This window comes from Strix aluco, chromosome 1 (genome assembly GCF_031877795.1).
Source record: "Strix aluco isolate bStrAlu1 chromosome 1, bStrAlu1.hap1, whole genome shotgun sequence".
In the NCBI taxonomy this organism is placed as follows: Eukaryota; Metazoa; Chordata; class Aves; order Strigiformes; family Strigidae; genus Strix; species Strix aluco.
In genome coordinates, this window is record NC_133931.1 from 125,058,882 (window position 1) to 125,081,201 (window position 22,320).

At 43.6% G+C, this 22,320-nt stretch overlaps 1 protein-coding gene across 1 annotated transcript in view; it reads right to left on the minus strand.

Annotated features, from left to right (window-relative positions):
- Positions 1–6,977, minus strand: part of PLXDC2 (plexin domain containing 2) — a 279,813-nt gene extending 272,836 nt beyond the window's left edge. The window contains exon 1 of the mRNA XM_074834342.1: positions 6,154–6,977. Within this exon, the coding sequence (XP_074690443.1) occupies positions 6,154–6,262 (109 nt within the window). The 5' untranslated portion in view covers positions 6,263–6,977. The remainder of the gene's footprint in view (positions 1–6,153) is intronic.
- Positions 6,978–22,320: the final 15,343 nt, after the last annotated feature.

Sequence of the window (22,320 nt, forward strand, 5' to 3'; positions counted from 1 at the left end):
GTTTGTATTAAAAGACAAAAGTTCTAAACCAGGTAAGAGCAAAATCTCATTTTAAAAGCCCTATTTCATGACATAAGGACTCTAACTAAAGCAGCATTTTAAATGTCTTTACCTTGTCTGCAGCCACAGAAAGTGTATGTTAAAATCACATTAAAGACACATATATCATTGACAAATGATAGACAGAGGCCCCGAGCTAAGAGAACACTTTTATTCATGCTTGTATTTTATCTAGCTGTGGATTCAAGGTGAACCCTTGTATTCTTAAAGCTGCCCCCACAGAATGATTCAAAATAGCTGGGTGAGACCTTGAAAGGTCACATTGTCCAGCCATTTGCTCCAAGGCAGGAACAGCTGCCTTTCTGGACAGAATGACATTTTGGGCATATGTTTATCTAGCCTGTTCCAGTGATGAAGACTACTCGGAAATAACCTACTCCCCTAGCTGTAACATTTAGAAGTCTGCCTTGCTGCAATTTAAGTCATTACTTGTTGTTGAGGACAAGTTATTCCCTGCTCTGTGGAAGCCTTTTACACACTTGAAGATTGTTACCGTGTCATCTCTTAGTTTTATTCTATCCGTGTTCTTCCCTTTTTTATTTCATATGACACTCCTCAATTAGGCCACATATTTCTTAAAGTGCAGTACTTGAAACAGAAGGGAATATTCCTGGTGGGATCTTACCATTGTTGAGCAGAGCAGATGCATCACTCTTGTGATGCCTTGTCTTGTAGCTATCTTCATATTAATCCTTATATTTCTCTTGATTTATCATCCCATCAAAAAGTTTGCTACTTTTGAAACTGTGTCAACAATTCAAGTGTCAAGGCTGACTCTGGATCTGGCCTAAGAACATGCTCCATTTGCCCTTTTCAGAAGAGAAAAAGGTTGGGCCAAATCCAACTTGAAAACACACTCCTACAGCTGCCAGTTGATGGAGGGAGATGAAAATGTTACACAAGCTCTTTGAAACCCAGAAATTTACAAGGACACTTAGCACAACTGATTGCTCAATGTTGACAGCAAGGAGTGCTAATTGAAGCTATGTTTATTAGTTGGATGAGGAAAAAGAAAAGAGGAGGAAGTGGAGGAAGTGTTCCATGATGAGATACAGCACCCAGCACTCACAAACATTACCTCAGGGCAATGTTTTATGCTCATTTGTCAGAAGCCACAAACAAAAACAAAACCCACGTGCACTTCGCATGGCTTCTCTGCATACTTCTCCATGGAAAGTAATCTCCTGGGTTCTTCCAGTTCCTGCTGTGATTATGCAATTCTCCAGTTTAGTAAATATGACATCCGCCAATTGCACCGCAATAACAGCCCCAGCTCAGCCCTCATCCAACCTAATAGTTGGATATAATTTCACACTGCTGGCAAGCTTTCAACATTTCCTTGTACTGAATGAGAAATTCTCCCACCAAATTACCTTTTGTTCGCTCTGTAGAGAGCCCCCAGCACACGCTTACCTTAACTGCTGCCTTCTTAAATTGCTTTGGTATTCATTTTCCTTAGGAAGCCTGATCCACACCAGCAATTCAAAAATATACTCACACCAGTTACCCCAGCTGTGTTCTCAGCCTAGAGACTGCGGCCTCAATAAGTTTTGAAAATGGGGCTGCTGTAGAGCTTTCTTTTTGCCAGTGCTGTCAAGGTTACCCGCAGCAGAACTGCTCAGTACTTCAGACAGTCCAATGAAACCACAGTGACTTTTATCAAAAACAGAGTCAAATGATGCTTTTATTTTTATTTCTTCTAATAAATTTTTATCTCCTTTGTGGTGAAAACCACTACAATTCAACCGAGCACATTTCTTGTGTGATAGCTGTCTTCAGCATAATTCAAAGCAAAGCAACTTTCTGGGCATTGCTGCATAGTAGTCCTGCAGGAAACATAAACTTCAGGTCCAAACCTCCATCTCCTGACATCTGTGCAGGTGCAGAGATCTGCAGCACTGCTCCACCTAAACTGTGCCAAAAAGCCCTTAATGAAAATGCTAACTCACCATAGGCAACTATTTTCCTCAGTGGGTCTCTCTCATCATCTGACACTATGAATTTCCTCATTGACCTCCTTCACGGTCTCAGGAGTCTCTTCCCCTAAAAGAACCAGCCCTCCTGAACCACAGACTTTTTACAGAAATTTGGTATTCAGCAAGGCAGTAGGTGTTGTCCCAGTATTTTGCTCTAAATGGGCATTATGTGCTGCCCAAAACAAAAGAACTTTTCAAGCTATAAAGATCTTTTCCTCATTTTCTACATTTGTTTACAGTGCAGAGAGCTAGTTTCCCAGTTACTCATCATCAACTCCAAGTTAAGTGTCAGACAAAACCTAGCATCTGAGTCAAGTGTTTGCTGAGTTTTAAGTGCCTGCCTGAGGATGTAAACCCTGGAAGAGGAATATTTACAGCCAAACAAAAACACTGTTTTCCCCAAGGGATTTTTAAACCTTCAATGAACTACGAGTATTGATCTTACTCTAAACTTGTGGAAATCAGTTTCTGTGAAACCGAATTTAATACCTAAGTTAACCTTATCATAGTCTTAATTTACCCACTATTTACTAGCAATATTTCAAACCACCATTTCAGAGGAAATGACAGTGACAAAAAGCATGAAAAATAAAAGGAAGAACCAGGATGAAAGTTAAAAAAAGATTACTTTAGTGGGAATTCTTAGTAAAATACGTATAATATGTAAATAGGATTTACTCACAAATGTCACTGGGGTTCTCTAACCCAATTGTCCCCATTTACATATCATGTACAGAAGAAAAAAAAAAGTAATTTTGAATGCAAAGAGAAAAAAATACCTGACATACATGTTGTCTAATATTGTATTTCATTTGACACTTCTAAGATAAAAGCTGAAGGTCCTAACGTGTAATGACGAAAGTTCAGTTTTGGTTGTGGTTTTTCTGTTTTAAACAGAGTGAAGCTCAGGCAATACAGAAAATGTGACTATTTCAGCAATAGGTAAATGTTAGATAAACACTCTTTAATAATAGTTTATCCCATAAAAATAATTCTACTCCTCTCTAAATGCTGATGCTGGAGTCAGCAGCAGTCCAACGAATGTAAATTATACCAGGATTCTGGAATATGCTTTGACAGAAGAAAAATTAAAATAACAACCTCCTAATTATGACTGACAGTGTTTGCAAAAGAATGTAACACTTCCAAGACTTCTTGTGGCAACACTTCAACAAGCAGTGAGCCCTCACTTAAAACAACTGAGAGCCTTAATTGTGATGCGAGCTTTCAAAAGACCATTTGCTTCAGTTCACTAAATTCATGCCATATTCAGTTTGGCTACTGTAAAACACACATGCACAAAACCCGTATGTTTAAGAACCTTCATCCTTGATTTACAGCGTTTTTGTCAGCAAAAATGAAGCTCTGAGCAGGCACAGGGGAGGATGGAGGGAGGGATGGAGGGAGGGCTCCAGGGGAAGAGCCGCAGCCTGCGGGGCTGCCGCTGTGCCCTCTAGCGGGGACAGCCCTGCTCCTGCCAGCGCCGCCTCGCACCTTGGTCACACAAATCTGGATTTTAAAAACACCCAGAGGCAGCCAGACAAGTTCCGGCAGGCCTAGAAAATGATTTGACTTGAATTAATCCGACCTGATTTTACCCATCCAGGTAATTCTGAGGAGCTGGCAAAACATGCCTGTGTGTTTTTTCCATCTGTTGGAACCATGGCATATCCCTTTGGTACCATCCTCAGAAATCCTCTCCTGGCTCCAGCTCTGCCAGGGCATACTAAACGTTTCCATTTCTTGGTAGTGTTATGTCATTCAGTTTCAACAAAGTGTTTTGTTACTGAGTATTCGAAGAATATGTCAAAACAGCTTCCCTTAAGAATTTGCAGCTACTTCAAAGATTTATTTTTTACCTTAATTCTTTACAGTTTTTATGTGAGCTGATCTAAACGTATACACTAGATGCTAAACACAGTAAAACTTTGAAACAGCAGGTTTTGACACACAAAACCTGAAGTTGAATTTCCCTGGCTTTACATAATTATCCTCTTCTTACCGATTAGACACAGTCCCTCAGTTGCATTTTTTTCCAAAGAAGAGCAGTATTAGAAAAAAAAAAAGAATGATGAAAATATGTTACATACAACTCTGATTATGTTAATGACACTTAATTCTTTCTGTCATAATACAGACTTTTTAACCAAGAGGGAAGGAAAAGACGCCAAAGTTATAAACATCTAGCTGTCAAAACTGACATCAGATTGTACATCTTACTAGTTGAAGAAAACAATTGCTTGGTATACTTTCTTCAGAATGTATTAAATATCAAAATAATATTTGCCTGATTATAAACTCCTTGATACTTCATATCACATTCAGGAAGACACAAGAGATTAATAAATGATTTACAGATAAGCAAGCTGTTGGTGTACCTTCTATTTAGCACCTCCTGGTGCAGACAGTGAGGACTACTACGACTTAATAGCCTAAATCAGTGACGTGCGGTGATTATTTGCCCACTGATAAATTATATTTCATTAAGTTAGCACTAACATTTTCTTTTCCAGATACAATGGCTGCAAGATTAATAAACTTTGTGAGCTCAGTCCACTGCCACACAACATAGTAATTTTCTTTTTCTAGTATCACCACCACGCTTTGTTTCCCTTATAACTAACATTAACAAATACCAACAGTTGCTGCCTACAGCCCTTGAGAACAGCAACATGAATTTTGCAGCAGTACATGAAAAGCCTCCTCCTGTTTTTTCCCTTTGGCCCCAAGTGACATGTGAGCCCCAGCAACCTGCTGAGCTACCTTGTCATTTAGCAATTCCCAAACGCAGTGGTAGGCCCCTGCCTGGGAAAATCCCCGCTCTGTCTGGCACATTATCTCACCGGACATTTCAAAAACCTCCCCAGTCTCTCTTGTTCGGGTCAGTTACGCTGTGACCAGAAAACTCTTCACATTAATATCAAACGTTTTAGAAAAGGAAGAACGGGCAGTTCTGATGCACCAGGGAAGCCAGTGGACATGTTTCATCTGATAATAATCTGGCTGGTATTTCGAATATAAAAGCACAGCTTTTGAAAATATCTAGAAGCTAGAAGCTGCTGCAGCAAGGTCCCCTGACACACAAACCCCATGACTTTCCTCACTTGTTCCTGAAATACCTATCCGCAAAGGCGCCAAGCTTTCCTTCAGCAGCTTTCCCCTCCACAGCACAGGAATGCGGGATACAGAGGTTTTAACGATCAAAAGGGAACCCCACGCTGAGGGGAAGAGTGGCCCCAGAGAAAGCACTACAGGTGCTGCGGGTCACGGATTAACAGGTGTCTCCGAGAAGGACTCACGAGAGGACCCCAACAGCCCAAGCAAACTCAACGGGCAGAGCCAGCCTCTGGCTCCTCACGCACAGGTCCCGCAGCCCTGGGGGGCTCCTTCCCTGATCTCGCTCCTTCTCTCACCGCCTGGCTTCCAGGGAAGGCTGCAAGCTACTGACTGCCGCGGGGGAGGAGAGTGCCCGCTAGCTCTCCCAGGCAGGATCTGCAGGGAAACTTTGCCTCCCCTTCCGCGGCTCGGGGCCGGGCGAGACGCGGGGCCCCACCACGGGCGGAGGGGTGCTGCCCGGGCACCCCGGCCCGCCGCTCCCCGCTGCCTCGGGCTCCCGGGGGCGCCGGTGTCTCCGTCCCTCCCTTCCCGGCGCTCGAGTGGAGCCCCTCGCCTTCGGGAGCGTCTCGTACACGGCTGGGAAGGAGGCGCCCAGGACCCCGCGAAGGGGCTGGGGATGGGAACAGCACCGGCTCCCGGCGATCGTGGGGCAGATTTATTGAAAGAGGAAAGTCCTGGATTCTCGTTAGTGTAAAAAATGAAGTAATGGGGAGCTCCTTCCGGAGAAGCCGGGGCAGGGAAGGGTGAGAAGCCGGGGCCGCGGCCACCCCGGGCCTCCCTCGGGAGCAGGGGGGAGGCAACCCCCAAACGGCGTTACTCCTCTCCGGGGACGCGGCCCGCGGAGCCGCCGGCGGCGCCCACACCGCGCCGGTGCTGCGGGGGGCGGCCCAGCCCCCCGCCCCCGTCGCCCCCCCCACCCCTGCCCGGCCCGGCCGCGCTGCCCCGGGCTCCGCGGCGCTGCCCGGGCCGGCCCCGCCCGGCAGGTAACGGCCTCGCTTACCGCGGCTCAGCCTCAGCGTCTCCCCGCCAGCGAGCTGGCAGCGCTCGCTCAGGCACTGGAAAAGTAATAGAAATCCAGCGGCTAGTTTGCTTCTCCGCAGCCTCGCCATAGCACGGAGCCTGCCGAGACAGCTCTCCGGGGTGCGGGCCGCTCCTCGTCGGTGGTGGGAAAGTCCGGGGCGGGGGGGTGGAGAGCAGCCCTAGCAGGCGCCGAGTCGCCCTGTCCTCGGACCAGCTCTCATACAGCGGGGCGGCAGGGACGAGCCACCGGGGCTGAAGGCTCTGGACCGGTTCTGGGGGGCGGTGAAGTTGGGGGGGGGGATGGGGCTCCGTCCCCCTAACTTCCACGGCCGCGCCGCTCTTAGTCCAGCGGCATCACCGCTGGGGAAAACAAGCCCAGCCTCGCCTGCGAAGTGCCAAACTCTTCCCTCCTCGCAGCCTGCTGATAGATTTTAGGAGAGCCACTGAGATCCTCCCTTCCTGGCTCGCCCCCACCCAGCTCCCTTCCCCCGCAGGGTGAGGCAGGGTGCCTCGGGGACGGAGCCTCTCCTCGGTACACCGCTACCGACAAAACCCCTCCAAGGGAAACGAACGGGGAAGTCTTCCAGCCAGAGCCGGCGGGCCGGCCCCGAGCTCCGGGGGGAGCAGGACCCGGAGGGCGGGCGGATGCGCCGCGGGAGAGGACGTGCGGGCGGCGGGGAGGCGGGCGGGGACGAACAAGTTCTCCTGCTCTTTCGGGGCGGGTTCCGCGGCCGCCGGGGCTAGTGCGGGGCCGAGGGCAGCCGCGGGAGGCGGGCGCTCCCCCGGCCCCCAGCGCGCCCCCCGCCGCCGTGCGTCCCCGCTCTGTCTCCGCCGCCCGCTGCGCAGGGGCGGGCCGGGGGCTCGCCCGGGGCCGGGTCCCGGCCGCCTCGCCCCCCCCTCCGCAGGAACGCGGTGGGGCGCAGGCGCCGGGGCTGCCCCGTCTCTCCCGGCAGTTGCCGCGGTGGAGCGCTCCCGCAGCCGCGCTGCGCTCCGCGGTCAGCCGCGCAGCGGTGGCGGGAGGCGCTGGCTCTCCGCGCACCCGGCCGCGGCGCGGCTCGCTGCCCCGGGGGGCCGCGGGGCACGGCGGGAGGCTGGGGCCACGGGGCGCGCCCCCTGCGCGGCCGCGGAGCCGCTCGGTGTGTGCGTGGGGAGTGGAGGGCGTGCGGCACGGGTAGCCCCGCGGGACGCAGAGAGCCCAGCCCGCCGTCGCCTGGTTATTCAAAAGTTGCTTTGCAAAGATGCGACCGTTTCGCGGAGTGACAAACTAAAGCAACACCCAAATCCCCCTTCCCTGCCCCCTCCCCCCCTTTTCCCCTGTGCTTCCGGGGAAACCAGACTCCCTTCCCACTGCCTTCCCCCCCCCCCCCCCCTCTTATTTTATTTGTCTCTTCACAAATGGAAGAGTTGTTTGTGTACACTCATCACTTAAAAAGTGCAAGGACTGAGGGCTCTCTCCCGCGAAAATTTATCTACATGCTTAATTAAACGCACCGTGAATAATCCCATCCCCTACGTTAATCTGTGAACAACGGCCCGGAGACAGAAACTAGCAGAGGGCACATCAGTCAAACCCAGGCAAGCGAAAGGGGCACCCGGGGCCGGGCGGCGGCTTTTTACCAGTTCAGCAAACTGTGGCACTGGTAATCAGTTGAGCGCCATGGGGAGAACCATGAATGCACGAGCCTCTCAACCCTTGCTACAAAATAATTAAATTAATTAGGACGACAATTAAATTAATCAAATAAATAGGTCTACAGAATGTCAAACATCGCAGATAACTACTACTTAATCACAAAAGAACAACCAGTAACGAGACTGTGTTTTCCCTTAATTTACCACAGTTTCTGAGATGAATTCATCAGCTTCATTGTAATTGTCTTGCTCTTTAATCTTTGATGTGCTGGTGTGTAAATCAAAGCAGAACACTTGTGGTTTTAAGAAATATATTTGAAGTATAATCAGAAATTTGTAAAATCTTTTCAACATATATTCAAATAGGATACCGGAGGATAACACCCGTAAGGTTTATACATTTGAATTTATAGTGGGCCCTTCTGGTACAACCTTTTTGCACATCCCCTTAAACAGCAAAAAAGCAGTCCAAGTAGTGCTAAAAAATAACTGCAGAAATTCTTTTCTAAGAGAAGATGATACTGAAGATCTTATGCTAAGTAACAGCAGGAATGAAATCCTGGCCTTGCTGAACTCTCTAGGAATTTGGGGAGTGTTATCGCCTTGTATACCAGGTGATCTGGATTATGCCACAGACTTTTGTGCAGGTTTGGTCAAGTTGTTGGTGTTTCTCAAACAAAATGGGAGAAGGAGGTTTCTTCATGCTGTTTGAATACCATTTTCTTCCTTGGTACTTGGCTGGATTGCCCAATTTTCCCCAAGTTTTGTGGAGTTGCTGAGAGGGCTATTGAGCTTTTGGCATTTACTGGAAGGGGTAGAGAGTTAATCTTAAAGAAGGACTGCCTCTCAGCTGTTTGTCAGCAGTATTGTTAGATGAGAATAAGAACAGTAAGGTCTGGAGAACTTTCAAAATCTGTTTTCATCTGCTTTTGTACTTTTTAATCATAAATTAGCATATTATAAAGTTATAGTGTATCTTAAAATATTGACTGATTTGAGAAGAAAAGTTTACATGTTGCTAAAATAAAATTCTTCAAGCCCGCTATGTAGTACAGAAAAACCTAAATGAGGGCAACTCAAATTTTCTTTCATTTGCTGTCTGCTTCTCAGTCCTACAGAGGTTTATAGTTTTAGATTTATATTCTTCATAGATGTACTACAAAAAACTCTGTATGCTGAAGAAAGGAAAAGATTAGCAACAATCAGCTGAAGCATGCAGTTGCAGATCAAAGTACCGGTACCATACTAGGTCCCACAGTCCTAATTTGCAATGCTCTATGCAGTTGTGTGACAGTTTTGCAGTGTGCTCGCTAGGAGCTTAGCACAGAGTCACTGCATTCAGTACCTCTGGTGCTCCATGGTAAAAATCAAACCGTGCCCTCCAGGGAAGCCTATATGCATTGTCCCTCTTGTATTAAAAAAGATAATCAGGACATAGCTATATCTTGGTATAATTGTGTGTAAAAGCACAGGCAAAACATTTTATTGAACTGAAAAAAATCTCAGATGAAAGCTAATAATGAATCCTATAATGATTAATGACAATATGTCATTGCTGGAGAGGCATTCATAACAGAGAAGTATATGCATTCATTGTTATTTATAAAGCACAAGTAAAACCGAAAGAACAAGTTCTTGAAGGCTTTCTGAGGTTATGAGCTGTGTTTACTTGGAACACAGTGCCTGTGATAAGTTTTCATTTCTCTAATGTGCTTTTATCTTCACCGTCCTTGCACATTATCTCACCTCTCTTAGGGATATATCTTACAGTGGCATAAACAGCAGTGGTTCCGTAGAAATCAATGCGAATTCTTTCATTTTCACCAGTCAAGAATATGGCCTTATATTTTTCTATTCTTCCATAGCTCCAGCATCCCTGATTATAACATCAATCATTCAGGAAAGAAGGGTGGAAAGATTCTCCCTGATCATTGTATTCCACTGTCATACTGCTTGCAAGCGCTCACTCTCATTCACACATTCATTTAAGAGTTTGCCTTCTTTTTATTTTCCTTTTTTGTTTTTTTTATCAACACAGTCTTTTCAACCTACACATTTTCTGGGCTTAATGCAATCTGATTAGGAAAAGCAGAGTTTTTGATATTTCTTTTCTCTGTCTTTTTTAACATGTTAGCTATTCTGCTTTGATAGGTACAGGTGAGGCACCTCTCAACTGCACTCCTGTAAGCATTCAGTGCTAGCCTGGAACGATACCTGCTTTGAATTTGAGAAGTCAGGGGAGGATCTATGCTTCATTTGGGAAAAAGAAGCTGGTAGGTAATTGCAGCATCCGTGAGAGTGGGGAGAATACCTCTGTATTCTCTTCCAGGAAAAAAATGAAGTGAGTTTTCCTGTTTAGTGAATTTGCACTTGCAGTTGTTCTGCAGAGGATTTTGCCTGCATATTAATAAATAGACTACAACCAGCAATATCTTCTTCTTGTAACTGAGCAGTGTCTAACAAATAACTTACATTCCCAGCTGCAGAGAGAAAAAGATCTAGATAATTTTAGAGCCATAAATAATACTTGATCTGCCAGGATTAGTCCCCACAGGGACAAAATTGAGTATGTGACCCTTATGGGGCAAGTAGTCTGCAGCTTGATGTTATGAGTATCGCAGATTGAAGCTGCACATAGGCTTTAATGTCCTGGAGTGAGTTTGCCACTGACATTCACCTCCCTCCCTTTGGAGCTCTGCTGATAGCTGATTAGGGCTCAGGAAGGTGAATAGCATTGCTATTGGGAATTTGGCTGAGGCATTAGGTTTAGTATTGTCAAAGGGAGGTGTTAGAGCTATGAATTCAGAGTACTGCCCAGCTGGCAGCTGCCTTTGACTTTGCCAGTTCAAAGGATGAGCACAGCATTTTAGTTGAATCACTAAAGGGCCATGCAAAACTCAGATCTGAAGTATGAAGCAGACAGGTAGCTTCCTTGTTAAATAGGAAATACAGTAACTTTCCAGAGAAGCGTTACTGCACTCTTAAACAAGCCTTTGTTTCTCCTCCTGTTCCCCTGGCTGGGAGAGCCTCGAGTCTCATCATTCAGCTTGATTTCCTGGGGCAAGCGCTGAGGTTCCCTTCCTGGCTGAGTCACATCCAGTAGGCATCTGCCAAATTCCCTGTAACCCTGTGTGCCGTGCTCTATGCAAATACATGAGTTTGCATAATTGTGATTAATTAGAATATGCCTGTACTCTGTCTCTAAGAGCTGTGTGGTTAATGCTAGTGCAGCTTTGTTCAGTGAAGCTTTCTGCTTATCTCTAGGACAGCAGTATGACAGATCTCCCCCACGTACTGCCTTATGCCTAGGCCTCAATGTATGGTTAGGGAGAGGTTCTGTGGGGGTAAAGAGATAGTTCAGTTTCATGGTGTGGTAGACACTTTGTGATGTGGAAACTGGAACTCAGTCTCATTATCTCATGTAGTGATAAAGTGGTTCACTGGCAATTTGAGGAGGGGAAAAATTAAAGAGAAACATTTCAGCAAGCAAGGCAGCATGAAAAAAATAATAAAGTTTGAGGTTAAACTAAAAGTTTAATCCAAACCAGTCTTGATTCGTATTTGAGCTCTGTAATGATTTTAAAAGAATGGAATAGTTTTTGAAATGGAACGTCCTTTCAAAATGAGAAACCAAAAAGTTCCAGCTAAAGTTCAGTTATTTGAATTAGAGATGCTTCAAACATATTCTTTCAATGAATCTGCCTCTGCAGCAACATTGACACAGGCACCATCAATGCTGCACCAAACAATGCCTTTGCCTGCTTGTGATGAGGAGCTCCAAGGACATTACTCAACTTTGAAAACCACAAGGCAACAAAGCGCAAAACAGGGCCTGGGAGTTCCAAGTCCCACACCCCATCCTTGCAGCTCCAGCAAAAGCTGTGGTTGTGACCCTTATTTGACACACACGTCCAGTACAGTGATAGCTATGGGACCCAGGAACGGGAGAAGAACCAGAAGGCTCCCTGAATGCTTGTGACAGGGCCAAGTTTAACAGAGAAGTTCAAATTTCAGTATAGCACTGGTCAGCGGGCTAATTTAAAGCCATAGGAGAACTGAAAGAGGCTAAAGGATGACATAGAAGAGAAAGCAAGCATGGAAATAAAAGTGAGAGAAGGAAAAAGCAATTTGCCAGTGACATTTATCTGTTGCTGTGATGGAAACCTTAACATATATATGGACGCAGACTTTTGTGTGATGATTGTGTGCACAGCAACGAGGCCTTTTATCATGGATGGCCACAGGGAAGGTGAGATGGGCTAAGGAGAGGAATGAAGGCCAGAGCAATCCATTAGGTCTCATTCAGCCAGGGCAGCGGGGCTCAGCATATTCAGAACAGACACATTTCTTGGTGGGTATGTTGGTACCAGTTGTCACTCAAGTAGTCAATTTAAAAAAGGCTGAGGGAAGTTTTTAAATAGATGAAAAATTTTCAGCTAAAACTAAAACCAATTTCAAACATAGCTTTTCAGTGACCACATTTTCCAAGAAAGCAACCTTTATTAGGATCTGCAGAATTATACCAAGCAATTCCACACTAAGGCCTTTCTTACTCATGACCTAGAGCTGGTAGGAGGGCCTGAGTAATTACTAGGGCCCATACAGTTGTGAGTTAACTTTATTTAATCAGTCAAGGCCAAATCACAAAATCTGCTGCTGGGCACAGCAGGGGAAGGCAGACAAGGGTTAGGACTGGTGTTACAAAAAGTAATTGGGTTGGGATTAGGTTTTAGGTCAGCAAGCCTGGGTAAACTTTAATGATAGAATGATCTTAACAAGTGCTTAGCTGAGATAACTGACACAGGAGTGACTGTGGCACAGACCTTCTGCAGAGAGTCAATGCTTGGTGTTAATGATGGTTGTGGGGGTGGGGGAGTGGAGTAGCTGCAACCAGTAGCAAAAATTTGGGAGTTAAGTCTTGAAAACAACTGGCACATTTTTGTACAGTGTCCACAGCAGCATAACAATCTGCTGCACATCCATCAGCTCATTGCCCATTTGCCTTTTCCCAACTTGCTTGCAGATGAAACCACACTACAGACTGCTCTAGCAGTTTGTGGCCAGGAAGACCTTTGTTGTTTGGATTGCCACAGCTTGGTCCATTATTGGCATCAAGACTGTGCAACATGTTTGGGGTGCAGTTCATATATGGTGTTTTTTCTTCAATTTAACATCTGGAAGAAATAATACTGTTGAAAAACTTGTTCTCTTACAATATGAGGATTATGTGCTACAGAACTTGGGCTTCCTCCCTACCATATGGACTGATGTCTCTAGGCACAGCTGTCATATCTGATGAGCCACAAACCAGTGATTATGCTGCATTGGGTCATGCAACAGGGAAGACATCTTTATCCTTCAACTCAGGTTGTCCCGTCCTTGCATGTGTTCAGTCCTTTATCCCTTCAGCTCAATTCTCCATCCTCCTCATCCCCTCTGGATTTGAGCTACATATCTGAAATCCAAGATCCTTGTTGAACTCCCTATTTTCATACCTGTTTCCACAATACAAACTTTGGTTTATGTTGACCTTTCCTCTTTCTGCAGCCTTTTCCCCTCTCCCTTCTTTATTAAACATCTAAGTCCTGCTTTTGTTCTGGACCAATCTATATCTCTCAGAGTGGTATTTACATAGCTTTGACAAGCACAACAGTCCATTAGACAATACGTGCTCTTTTCTGAAAAAGGGTACAGCATTTTGCTGTATTAGAGCTCTGTCTTTTTTCCCTGTATCACTTGTGTCCACTCATATCTCTTCTGCAAAACTGTCAAGAGGAATTTGGTTGCTTTCAAGGAGGAGTTCTGAAGAGTCATTATCAACCAACAAAGTACTCGGTAAACCTCACTAGCTGGCACAGTCTAGCTAAAGACAGAAAGTTTATGCTTAGGTCCATATCCTTTTCCTCTGCACAATTTTAACAGACAGGAGAATTTAAAGACCCAAATTAACACGGAACACTTTGAAAGAGACTCTCAATTCCAAAGAGAAGAAGATGAATTTTTAACTCTGAGGCAGTTCTGTTCCTGGGTCCCCTCCGATCTCCAGTAACTCTGCTCATATGACCTCTGCATGTGCTTCCCAGATGATTGCCCCATCAGACCCTCACATAGGAGTAGGATGTGAATACCCTGAAACCTGTTTCAGAAGCACACCAGGAGCCTGCATCCCCAGCATGGGCATTGCAGGACCATACCAAGCTAGGCAAGCAGGGACCTGGCCACTTAAACTGGTTACAGAGGCCACAGCCTGTGCAGGCGGAGAATGGAGTATGCCAGAGACATCCTTTTTAACTGAACTAAATCATCTTCAGTACAGAGGTGATCTGGCTACAAAGAAATGAGAAATACAGTTACTTAGAAGCTTGTCTTAGATTTCACCTTAGCATATTTCCCCTGTGTTGTGATGGAGCATTTTAAAATGCGTGATAAACATTCAATGTATAGGAATGCATAGCAGATTTGCAAAATGCCACTCTGACTTGTGCTGATAGCAGGCTTAAGGAGGGGATATACCTTCAAAGAAGAGTACGACCTAGCAAGTTTTCTTCCTTCCAGTCACTGGTGATATTTCCTTTGCCAGGGAAGTCTTCAAGAAGGGGTGAACTCTCCAGGAGCAATTGGAGGCTAAAGCAGATGACTGTCTCCTTTTATCTTGCTTTGAAGTGGTCCCTACTTGGATATTGCAGATTGAAAAGGTTTCTGTGGTGGTTCCTATCTCTCAGAAACACAAAAATTATTTCTTCAAAGGTAGGTTTACCCATCTGCTAGGCAATGAGCTTGCCCCAAGCAGTAAGTCCTGCTCTTTGACAGCTTCCACACCTCTCAGCAGTAAGTTTCCCTGTGATTTACCCCTGCACACTGTTCTAATCTACCCTTGAACACCTTAGCCCCTATATAAACATCCAGATGTGGTTCTCTGTGGCTTCCATGTACACCATGGAGCCTGGCTGTGTGCCTAATGAGAAATGGTAAGCAAGAGTCCAGTGAAGGATAGCACTCATTTAATGATTTTTCATGTCAGAAATCCACCCCAGCTTAGGGTTTATTGTGAGACTTTGATCTCAAAGATTTAGCTCTCCCTGTGGAGCAAAAGCAGATGCTTGGTAGGCTGTAGCTGTAGTCCTGACAACCCTTTCAAATGTCTAGACAGTGGAAAGAGATGATTACATCCTCTTTTAAACTCAACTACAACAATTCAACACACTTAACATGTTTACCTCAGGATGTCCCTATTTACACTGCTTTGTTTTGTGGTGCTTCGAGCACCCAATGCTATTGAAAGATGGAGGATGATAAGGTGGTTCAGGATAAAACCCCACTTTTATTAACAGTAATAAATCTGACAGATGTGCTATGTCACATATGTTCCTTATGTAGATTTTAGCATGAAACTAGAGATTAAGGATTTTGATAATATGCATTTACAGCTAATACTTCTCATTTAAGAGTCTTGAAAACATTAACACTTGTGGAAAGGATGTTTAATTAATGCTAATTGAAGAGCGCATTAAATCCCAGAGATAAGCCCAGGAAATGTCCAACATTGTTGCATTTACTTTATGCAATGTATTGAACAGAGAAAGAGAAAGCAAAGTTATCTTAGTCATAACTGATGAGGAGCTATCTTAGTGTAGTCTTACAAAATAACAGACTTAGGAAAGAGATCTGAAAAATAGAAGGAGATTCCAGCTTAAGCAGCATCCTCAAAATAGACATAAATTCAGAAGGTTCCCCAAGACAAGCCAACCATGAAAACAGGAGATGTGAACGTGCCACGTCTGCCTCATGTTAACCAAATCACTGGAGGAAGTATAGAAGAAGTTTAGAGGTAAAGCAATTCAGGACTACATTAACTGTTTTCCAGTTTTGTAATTAAGAACCTAAACCTTTTCCTTTTTGGTAGAATAAAACAACGGATTTTCTTGTTAATCTGTTGTGGTGTTTTAAATGAGCTCAGGCACTTCTGATAAATCAGAAGCTCTTCTCCCTCTGGGAGACCAAACAAACTGGTATTGCTGACAAACCCTTTGGGTGCTGAGAACTCAGAAAAGTTTGTGAATCACAGAAAATGTATCTAGTTTCATGCCAAACTGTGTCTGGATATTACCTCCAAAAGCCAGGTTTTAAAACAAAGCTCTAAGTAAATGTAAAGTACTCTTACCTTTGGCAAAGGCAAGCAGTTGACATCTTCAGGAAAACCCATACCATGGTATGCTTCTTTATTCTTGTTACATAGTCAATTGTCCAGGTCAAAATACCAGCTCATGCAAAAATTTTGAGGTTACTGTTTGTAAGGAACTGTGTTAGACATTGTTTGTCTCAACATTGCTGCTCCGCGACCACCACTTCCCACCCCCAGCATCCTGTTGTTCTAAAGGAGTACGCTACAGAGTCCCCGACAAAACCACGACGTCCGCTCAAAGTGAGAACAATGACAGCCTTGGCAGTGCCTGCCAAGCTGTACCTGCGTGCAAGCTGGGTGCGGGGCGAGGGAGACGTGCAAAAGCTGAAGGGACCACAGGTCGACCCCCCCCCCCCCCACCGCCAGCATGGCCACCATGAACACCTGGGCATGCGCGTATGGAGGACCACGGGGCGGCACATATTACAATGAGCTCCGTGGAAATGGGCGGACTCTTTGGGGAAATCATGGGGACTAAAGGACTGCGTACTCCTCGCTTGGGGCCACTGTCTTTGCATCCTGCTTTGACACCTGTTACCTGGAGCTGGGACCTCGGCGGAGCTTGGAGCACCACCACCTGCACCGAGGCCGAGTCTACGGAACATCGTTGGATCCCTGGTGGTGGCGGTAATTAGCTGCATCTCTACCGTTTTCTGGCTTAGGGATTCTGACTTTCTCTTTCCTTTTCTCTCTGTCCTATCGCTATTACTAATTGTTACGGGAAATAAAGTTCACAAGGTTATACAGCATCTGACCTCGTTTGTGTCTTAATCTCGCTCTTGGGATTGTTTAAGAACCCGCCCTGATATTGGATCGGGACACTGTTGTCAAAATGTGGTCTCAAGCTTCATTCAGAAATGTTTTGTGGACTACTTTGTCAACTTCTCGTTCTCCTAACGTCTGAGCAGTCTTATTTCATGTGATCAGAAAAAACAGTTTCACAGTAGCGTTTGTATGATACCACTAAGTGAAGTCTCATTAAATCAATAAGAGTTCTAATTTTTGAGGGACTAGGTACAAAACTTCTAGATGTATTTTAATGGTTGGTTACAATTACAGTTTGTTGCCTCTGTTTCATTCACATAATACTGAAGAAATAAATCTTCAAAGAGGTTGCCAGTATGGTCGTGTCACTAATTCAGATTGGGTTTCCGAAATAAGTGGATAGTAAAAACATACAAGTGATATATATACAGTCAGTAAATACAAGAATTTTCTGAGATTATGACCTCTCAGTTTTATGCTTCACCATGAAGTTTGATCTGAGTTGCCCAGCTGCAACCATCAAAGTTGCTCTGCTAACAGCAAGAACAATTAGGTTTCTGGTGCACAATGAATATTGCATAGAGAAGACAGACCGTGCATATGCAGATTGTAAAACAAAAGGTTTTTAAAATGAAAATAGAAAATAGCATCCTAAACTGGCAGTGTTTGAATCCTAGCCAACAAAAGGAAAAAAGGAGCTAAATTTTATTGTTTGGAAGCACTTGGTGAATTTTTAGGGACAGATGACACAGGAAGTCTTAAGTTAACTGAAGTCTGCTTAACTCACACAGTTTCTCCTCAACCCACACCGCTGTGTTGGCAACAAGTTGCTATTTAATAGTATCAAGGAAGAAAATGATGCAAAAGAAACAATTGTCTTATGTTCCTTTCAGTAATAAAATAAGAAGTCTATGCAGCTAATACCTTTGCACACAGTCTCAGGATTTTCTGTTTAATCTTATTAGGTATTTTGGCAGCTATAAATTTCCACATGCTATGGAATGTACCTCAAAGTTGCAGGTCAATCAGCGTCAAAAGTCAAACTCTGTTTTGATAAAGAAACTTCTCTGCATTATAATACATCTATTTCTTTCCACCTTTATTTTTTTCTTTGCATCTTCCCCTATATATTTCTATTTTTGCTCATGAAGCAAAATAGTGCTTTGAAGCAAGAAATTTATAAACTCTAGAGGGTGCAAATAAGTCTACGTCAAGCATACTTCAAAGATTTACAATCTCTTTATCATTAAAGTGGATTTTTTTTTAGAGGTTTGACAGTAGAGTAGTTCCGCCAAAATGTTTTTCAAAGCACACTACTTTTTTTTTTTAATTATAATTTTTGAGTTTTGGATACATCTGCAATTTTTTGTTTGGGAAAGAAAACAGCACATTTTTCTAAATTCAGTATTTTGTTCAACACGAACTGTTACTCATACCAATTCATATAGCTAATACTGTTTCTTTCAGTCTTTGTAACACAAATAGGATGAAGTCTTACATTCCCCATTTATCTACATTCCTTGTAAGGTCAGTTACATCGGTCTGAATAAGAATTAAATGTGCAGGACCACAGGGAGAGGTTCTTGGCTAGCATCATTCACATAGCACTGCTGTTTCAACACTGCTAAGGTAATTTAGCCAAGTTAGACAACTAAGCCAGTGTGTATGAAATAGCCAGTTGTGGTCTAGGGAGAAAAAAAAAAAGCATATACAACTGAGCTGGGCCTCCCAATTTTTTTGTCTGTGTGCTAGTTCACTACAACAATTGTAGAATATTTTCACTTTCTTCCATGACTGAATAAAAACTCCTTCTGGAAACCAATGTTAGAGGTCCTGCCTGATACCAGGCAAAAAGTCTTATCTTGTTAAGATATCAGAGCAAGACCTTCAGCTGGTGTGAACTGAAATACTTGGATGTCCAAGAGGGTTATATCACTTCAGAGCATTTGAGGAAGTACAGTGGAAGTATATGGCTGGACTTGACAGCCCTTATCCAGAAGACCCCTCTAAATGAATTACAGACATGCCTGCAGTCTTTCAGCAGGTGAAACGGTTATGCAGGTAATGATTGGAAAATGGCTGTTTCCTTAATGCTATCCAACCTTTAAAAACATGTCATTTATGTTTTCATGAAAATAAATGAGCTAAGTCTAACATTGCACTACCTTTATTTTTGTTGGATAACAGTCAGATGAAAGATAATTATCAGGTAGCATGACTACAACTTTGAGAGTTTTACAAGACTGATTTGGGAGGAAAAAGGCAGGGTGGAGGGTTGTGAGGGGTGTGTGTATGTACATACACCCCTGCCTGCTGGAAAATGTGAGACCATGCTTCTCTAGTAGCAAGAGAGTTGTGAGTTAATTCTTTCTGATTTGAACTTGGGACAAGTTTTATATAGCATATGAGTATGTGATATTCCAAAGGGTCATTACATTATCACAGTTTGGGGGTTTTTGAAATTTTTTAAAAATGTCATTGTGTAGCCACTGTGAGATACCATCAGCTCTTGGTAAGAGCTTAAAGACAGATTCTTCTCTTGGTTATGTGAAAATACAGTGCTGCATGCTTATAATCTTCTGGTAAGGGCAAATATGTTCCCTAAGGTTAGTGGAAAGCGATATAGTTACAAGTGGTCTTGTTAGCCTGATTTATCAAGGTTCTCAAGCAGATGAGACTTCTTAGTAGGAGAGGAAACAGAGCCAGAAGTTACAGCATGAGCTTGTCATTCAGAAGACTTGGGCTCAATTTCTGCTTTATCACTGGCTTTTTGCAAGACACCAGAAAAGGAGATTCCCCCCTCCTAAATTAAGAAAATACCCTGTCCTTATCTTACAAAGCTGTTTTGAGGGCCACACAGGGAAGGCTATGAGGTCTGACACCACCTTGGTAAGGGTGGCTGTGCAATAGATGGTGCTATTCCCATGCTTCAGAACCTGGGTGACCTGCTGGCTGTCAAGCTGCAGGTCATGCCCTGAGGATGTCTCGATATTATTTTTTTTTTTTCCTCCTATGATGTTCAGACAAAGAGCAGGATTATTAAAACATTTCCCTCTCCTTCTTCAAGTAGTATTCAGCTTCCCTGCTTTGGGGTTTTTTTATTTGTTCCCATAATATTATCTCTCCCTACAGCATTTTTCCCTTTACTAAATCAGGTCATTATTCATCTCACTCTCTACACATTGCCCTCTCTCCCTAGAGCAAGCAGAAGAGGCTCATTCATTCCATTCAAGCATGGAAAAAACATTTTCAAAATGCTAGTCTTAACTGCTACGTCTTGGAATCAGCTTAATAATTTGAATCAAATCCTTTGTTCAGAAAACAAAAGAACCAGCAAAGAGGATAATGGATTATCCACTGTCATGTCTCATCTGGAAGTTATCTAAAGGCTGCTTTGATAAGTAGAGTGAGAATCGGTAATGTGACTAATATAGTATCATTGTATTGCTATAACCTGTAAAACACAGAGATACTAGGATCATAAGAAATACTGTTACAGAGCATCCAAACTGGATAACAACTGTGAAGGACACTCTGGCATCTCATCCATTATATATATTGCATTGATAGAAAAAATTATTTTTCTAGTAGGAGTGAGGTATTAGAAGTTTTTATACTGTTTTGCTTCTTGTTGGTGAGGAGAGAGTTAGATGTTTTTAGCACGGCATAAGAGATTAATTAGGCAAATATAGACATACTCAGACAGAAATCTTATTACTAGTTGTCTGGTGGTAACCATAATATGTACATCTGTCAAGAAAATCTAGATACTGCCCTTTAACAACAGAGATAAGCAGGGTAACATGTTGGCCTCAGATCTCTGGATAGCTGCCTTTAAGGAAGCAACTCTACTGGCCAACCCTGTCCTGGACAGTTACAACAGGAATCCTGGTTTGCCTTTAATGCTACTCTCCAATACAGCTGTAGTACATTAAGTAGCTCTTAAAGACCTCCCTGTACTAAAAAAAGTTTAATATTTCCAGTAATTTGTCAAAGTGTTTGCCAAAAACTTAACAAGGATTTTGGCACCATCCTTATCTTCCTCCTCCTGGTTGAAGAAGCTGTGATATACATTAGCAGGTATTTAACTCAGAATTGCCCTAAAGGACAGAATGATATTTGTTAATGTGTCCTATTTGCTCTATGCACTGCATGTTTTCTTTCCCCATTGTACATTACTCCATCTGAAACATCCACATTTCTTACACCCCCAAAGTCTTTGCAGAACAAAGACTAGAACATGGGTATTCATGAGAAGTGTCTCATGGATTTTTTGTTCCTGCACGTGGTAAATTGTTTTTTCCCTAAAATCAATCATTGTTCCTAAAGACTTCGATAGTGGTTACTTAAGAACACGAAATGTAAGTTTATGCGTAAAAAAATCCAGGAAATAGATTGTAGTAATAAACTCCAGGAAATATTCATGGGCAAGAGGGTGAACAGAAGTTAAGCACTGACCCTGAAGTAATAGTACATTACGGTTTTCAACTCCAATATACTGAGTACAAAGAAACAAATTGATTTTTTTAAAGCTTTGAAAATTAAACCAACCACAGTAAAAGTGTTTTATTACACATCAGCAAAAAAATGTAAACCTTGCTATAAAAGCTATTCAAGTAAAAACAAATGTCACCACAGACACAGAAGGCAAGATTCTGCTCTTCTTAATGCAGGTGATATCTCCCTAGGGCTGTCATTCCCTAATGGCTTCATTGCTACAACTGACAGCAGAATTTGGCCTAGCCCTGGGGACTAGTGCAGTGTGACAGTACAGAATTTGCTTTCTTTTGGAAAAGAGGGAGTTGAAGAAAGATTTCTGAGATAGAAGAAGAAATGAACATTTTCTTCTTAAAAAAATAAAATTAAAAAGCCCCATTTCAATCTAATCACGCTTTATTTTAATCTCAGGATAGGGTGACAAAAGCCAACAAGCATGCCCCATAATGCCTTCAGAGAAGCCCCTCCCTACCGCTACATGCAACATGTATCACCCACCTCCGAGTAACATAAAACTGAAGATGGATGATTAGTCTTGCATCATCAGTCCTTTAATCTCAGAGCCACCATTTCGCTTTCTGCAGGGAAATCCAGACTCAAGTTCAGTCTCTCTTGCAGGCTACAACCCACGTTAGCCTGCTGGTGCCTCCTGCCAGGCCTACAAGGGCCCTCTCCCCACCAGAATGCTCCAGAGGCCCCTGTAGTACCATCATTCATCACCTTTACACAAGTTGATTTGCCGTCTTTTATAGCAGCTGCCCCTCATTAGCTGCTTGGTGGAGGAGTAAAGGAAAAAAGGGGGAGGAGAGCAGATTGTGATATTATTAACTCTTCCTGGGTGACTGCTGCAGTGTGAAGTGTATGTTCTTCATCATGGTCTTTAGTAGTTCCAGCTGGTGTGTCTGAGGGAAGAAGTTTCTAATTGTCAGATAAGAACAGGCTGAAAAGTTATACCATCTCAATTACAATCTGCATAAAGACCTACCTGTGGCTGCAATTATTAAGGGAGCAGGAACAGAGATCTTAAAGTGACATCATGTGATTGACCTGCATTGGTACTGGTCTCAGTAG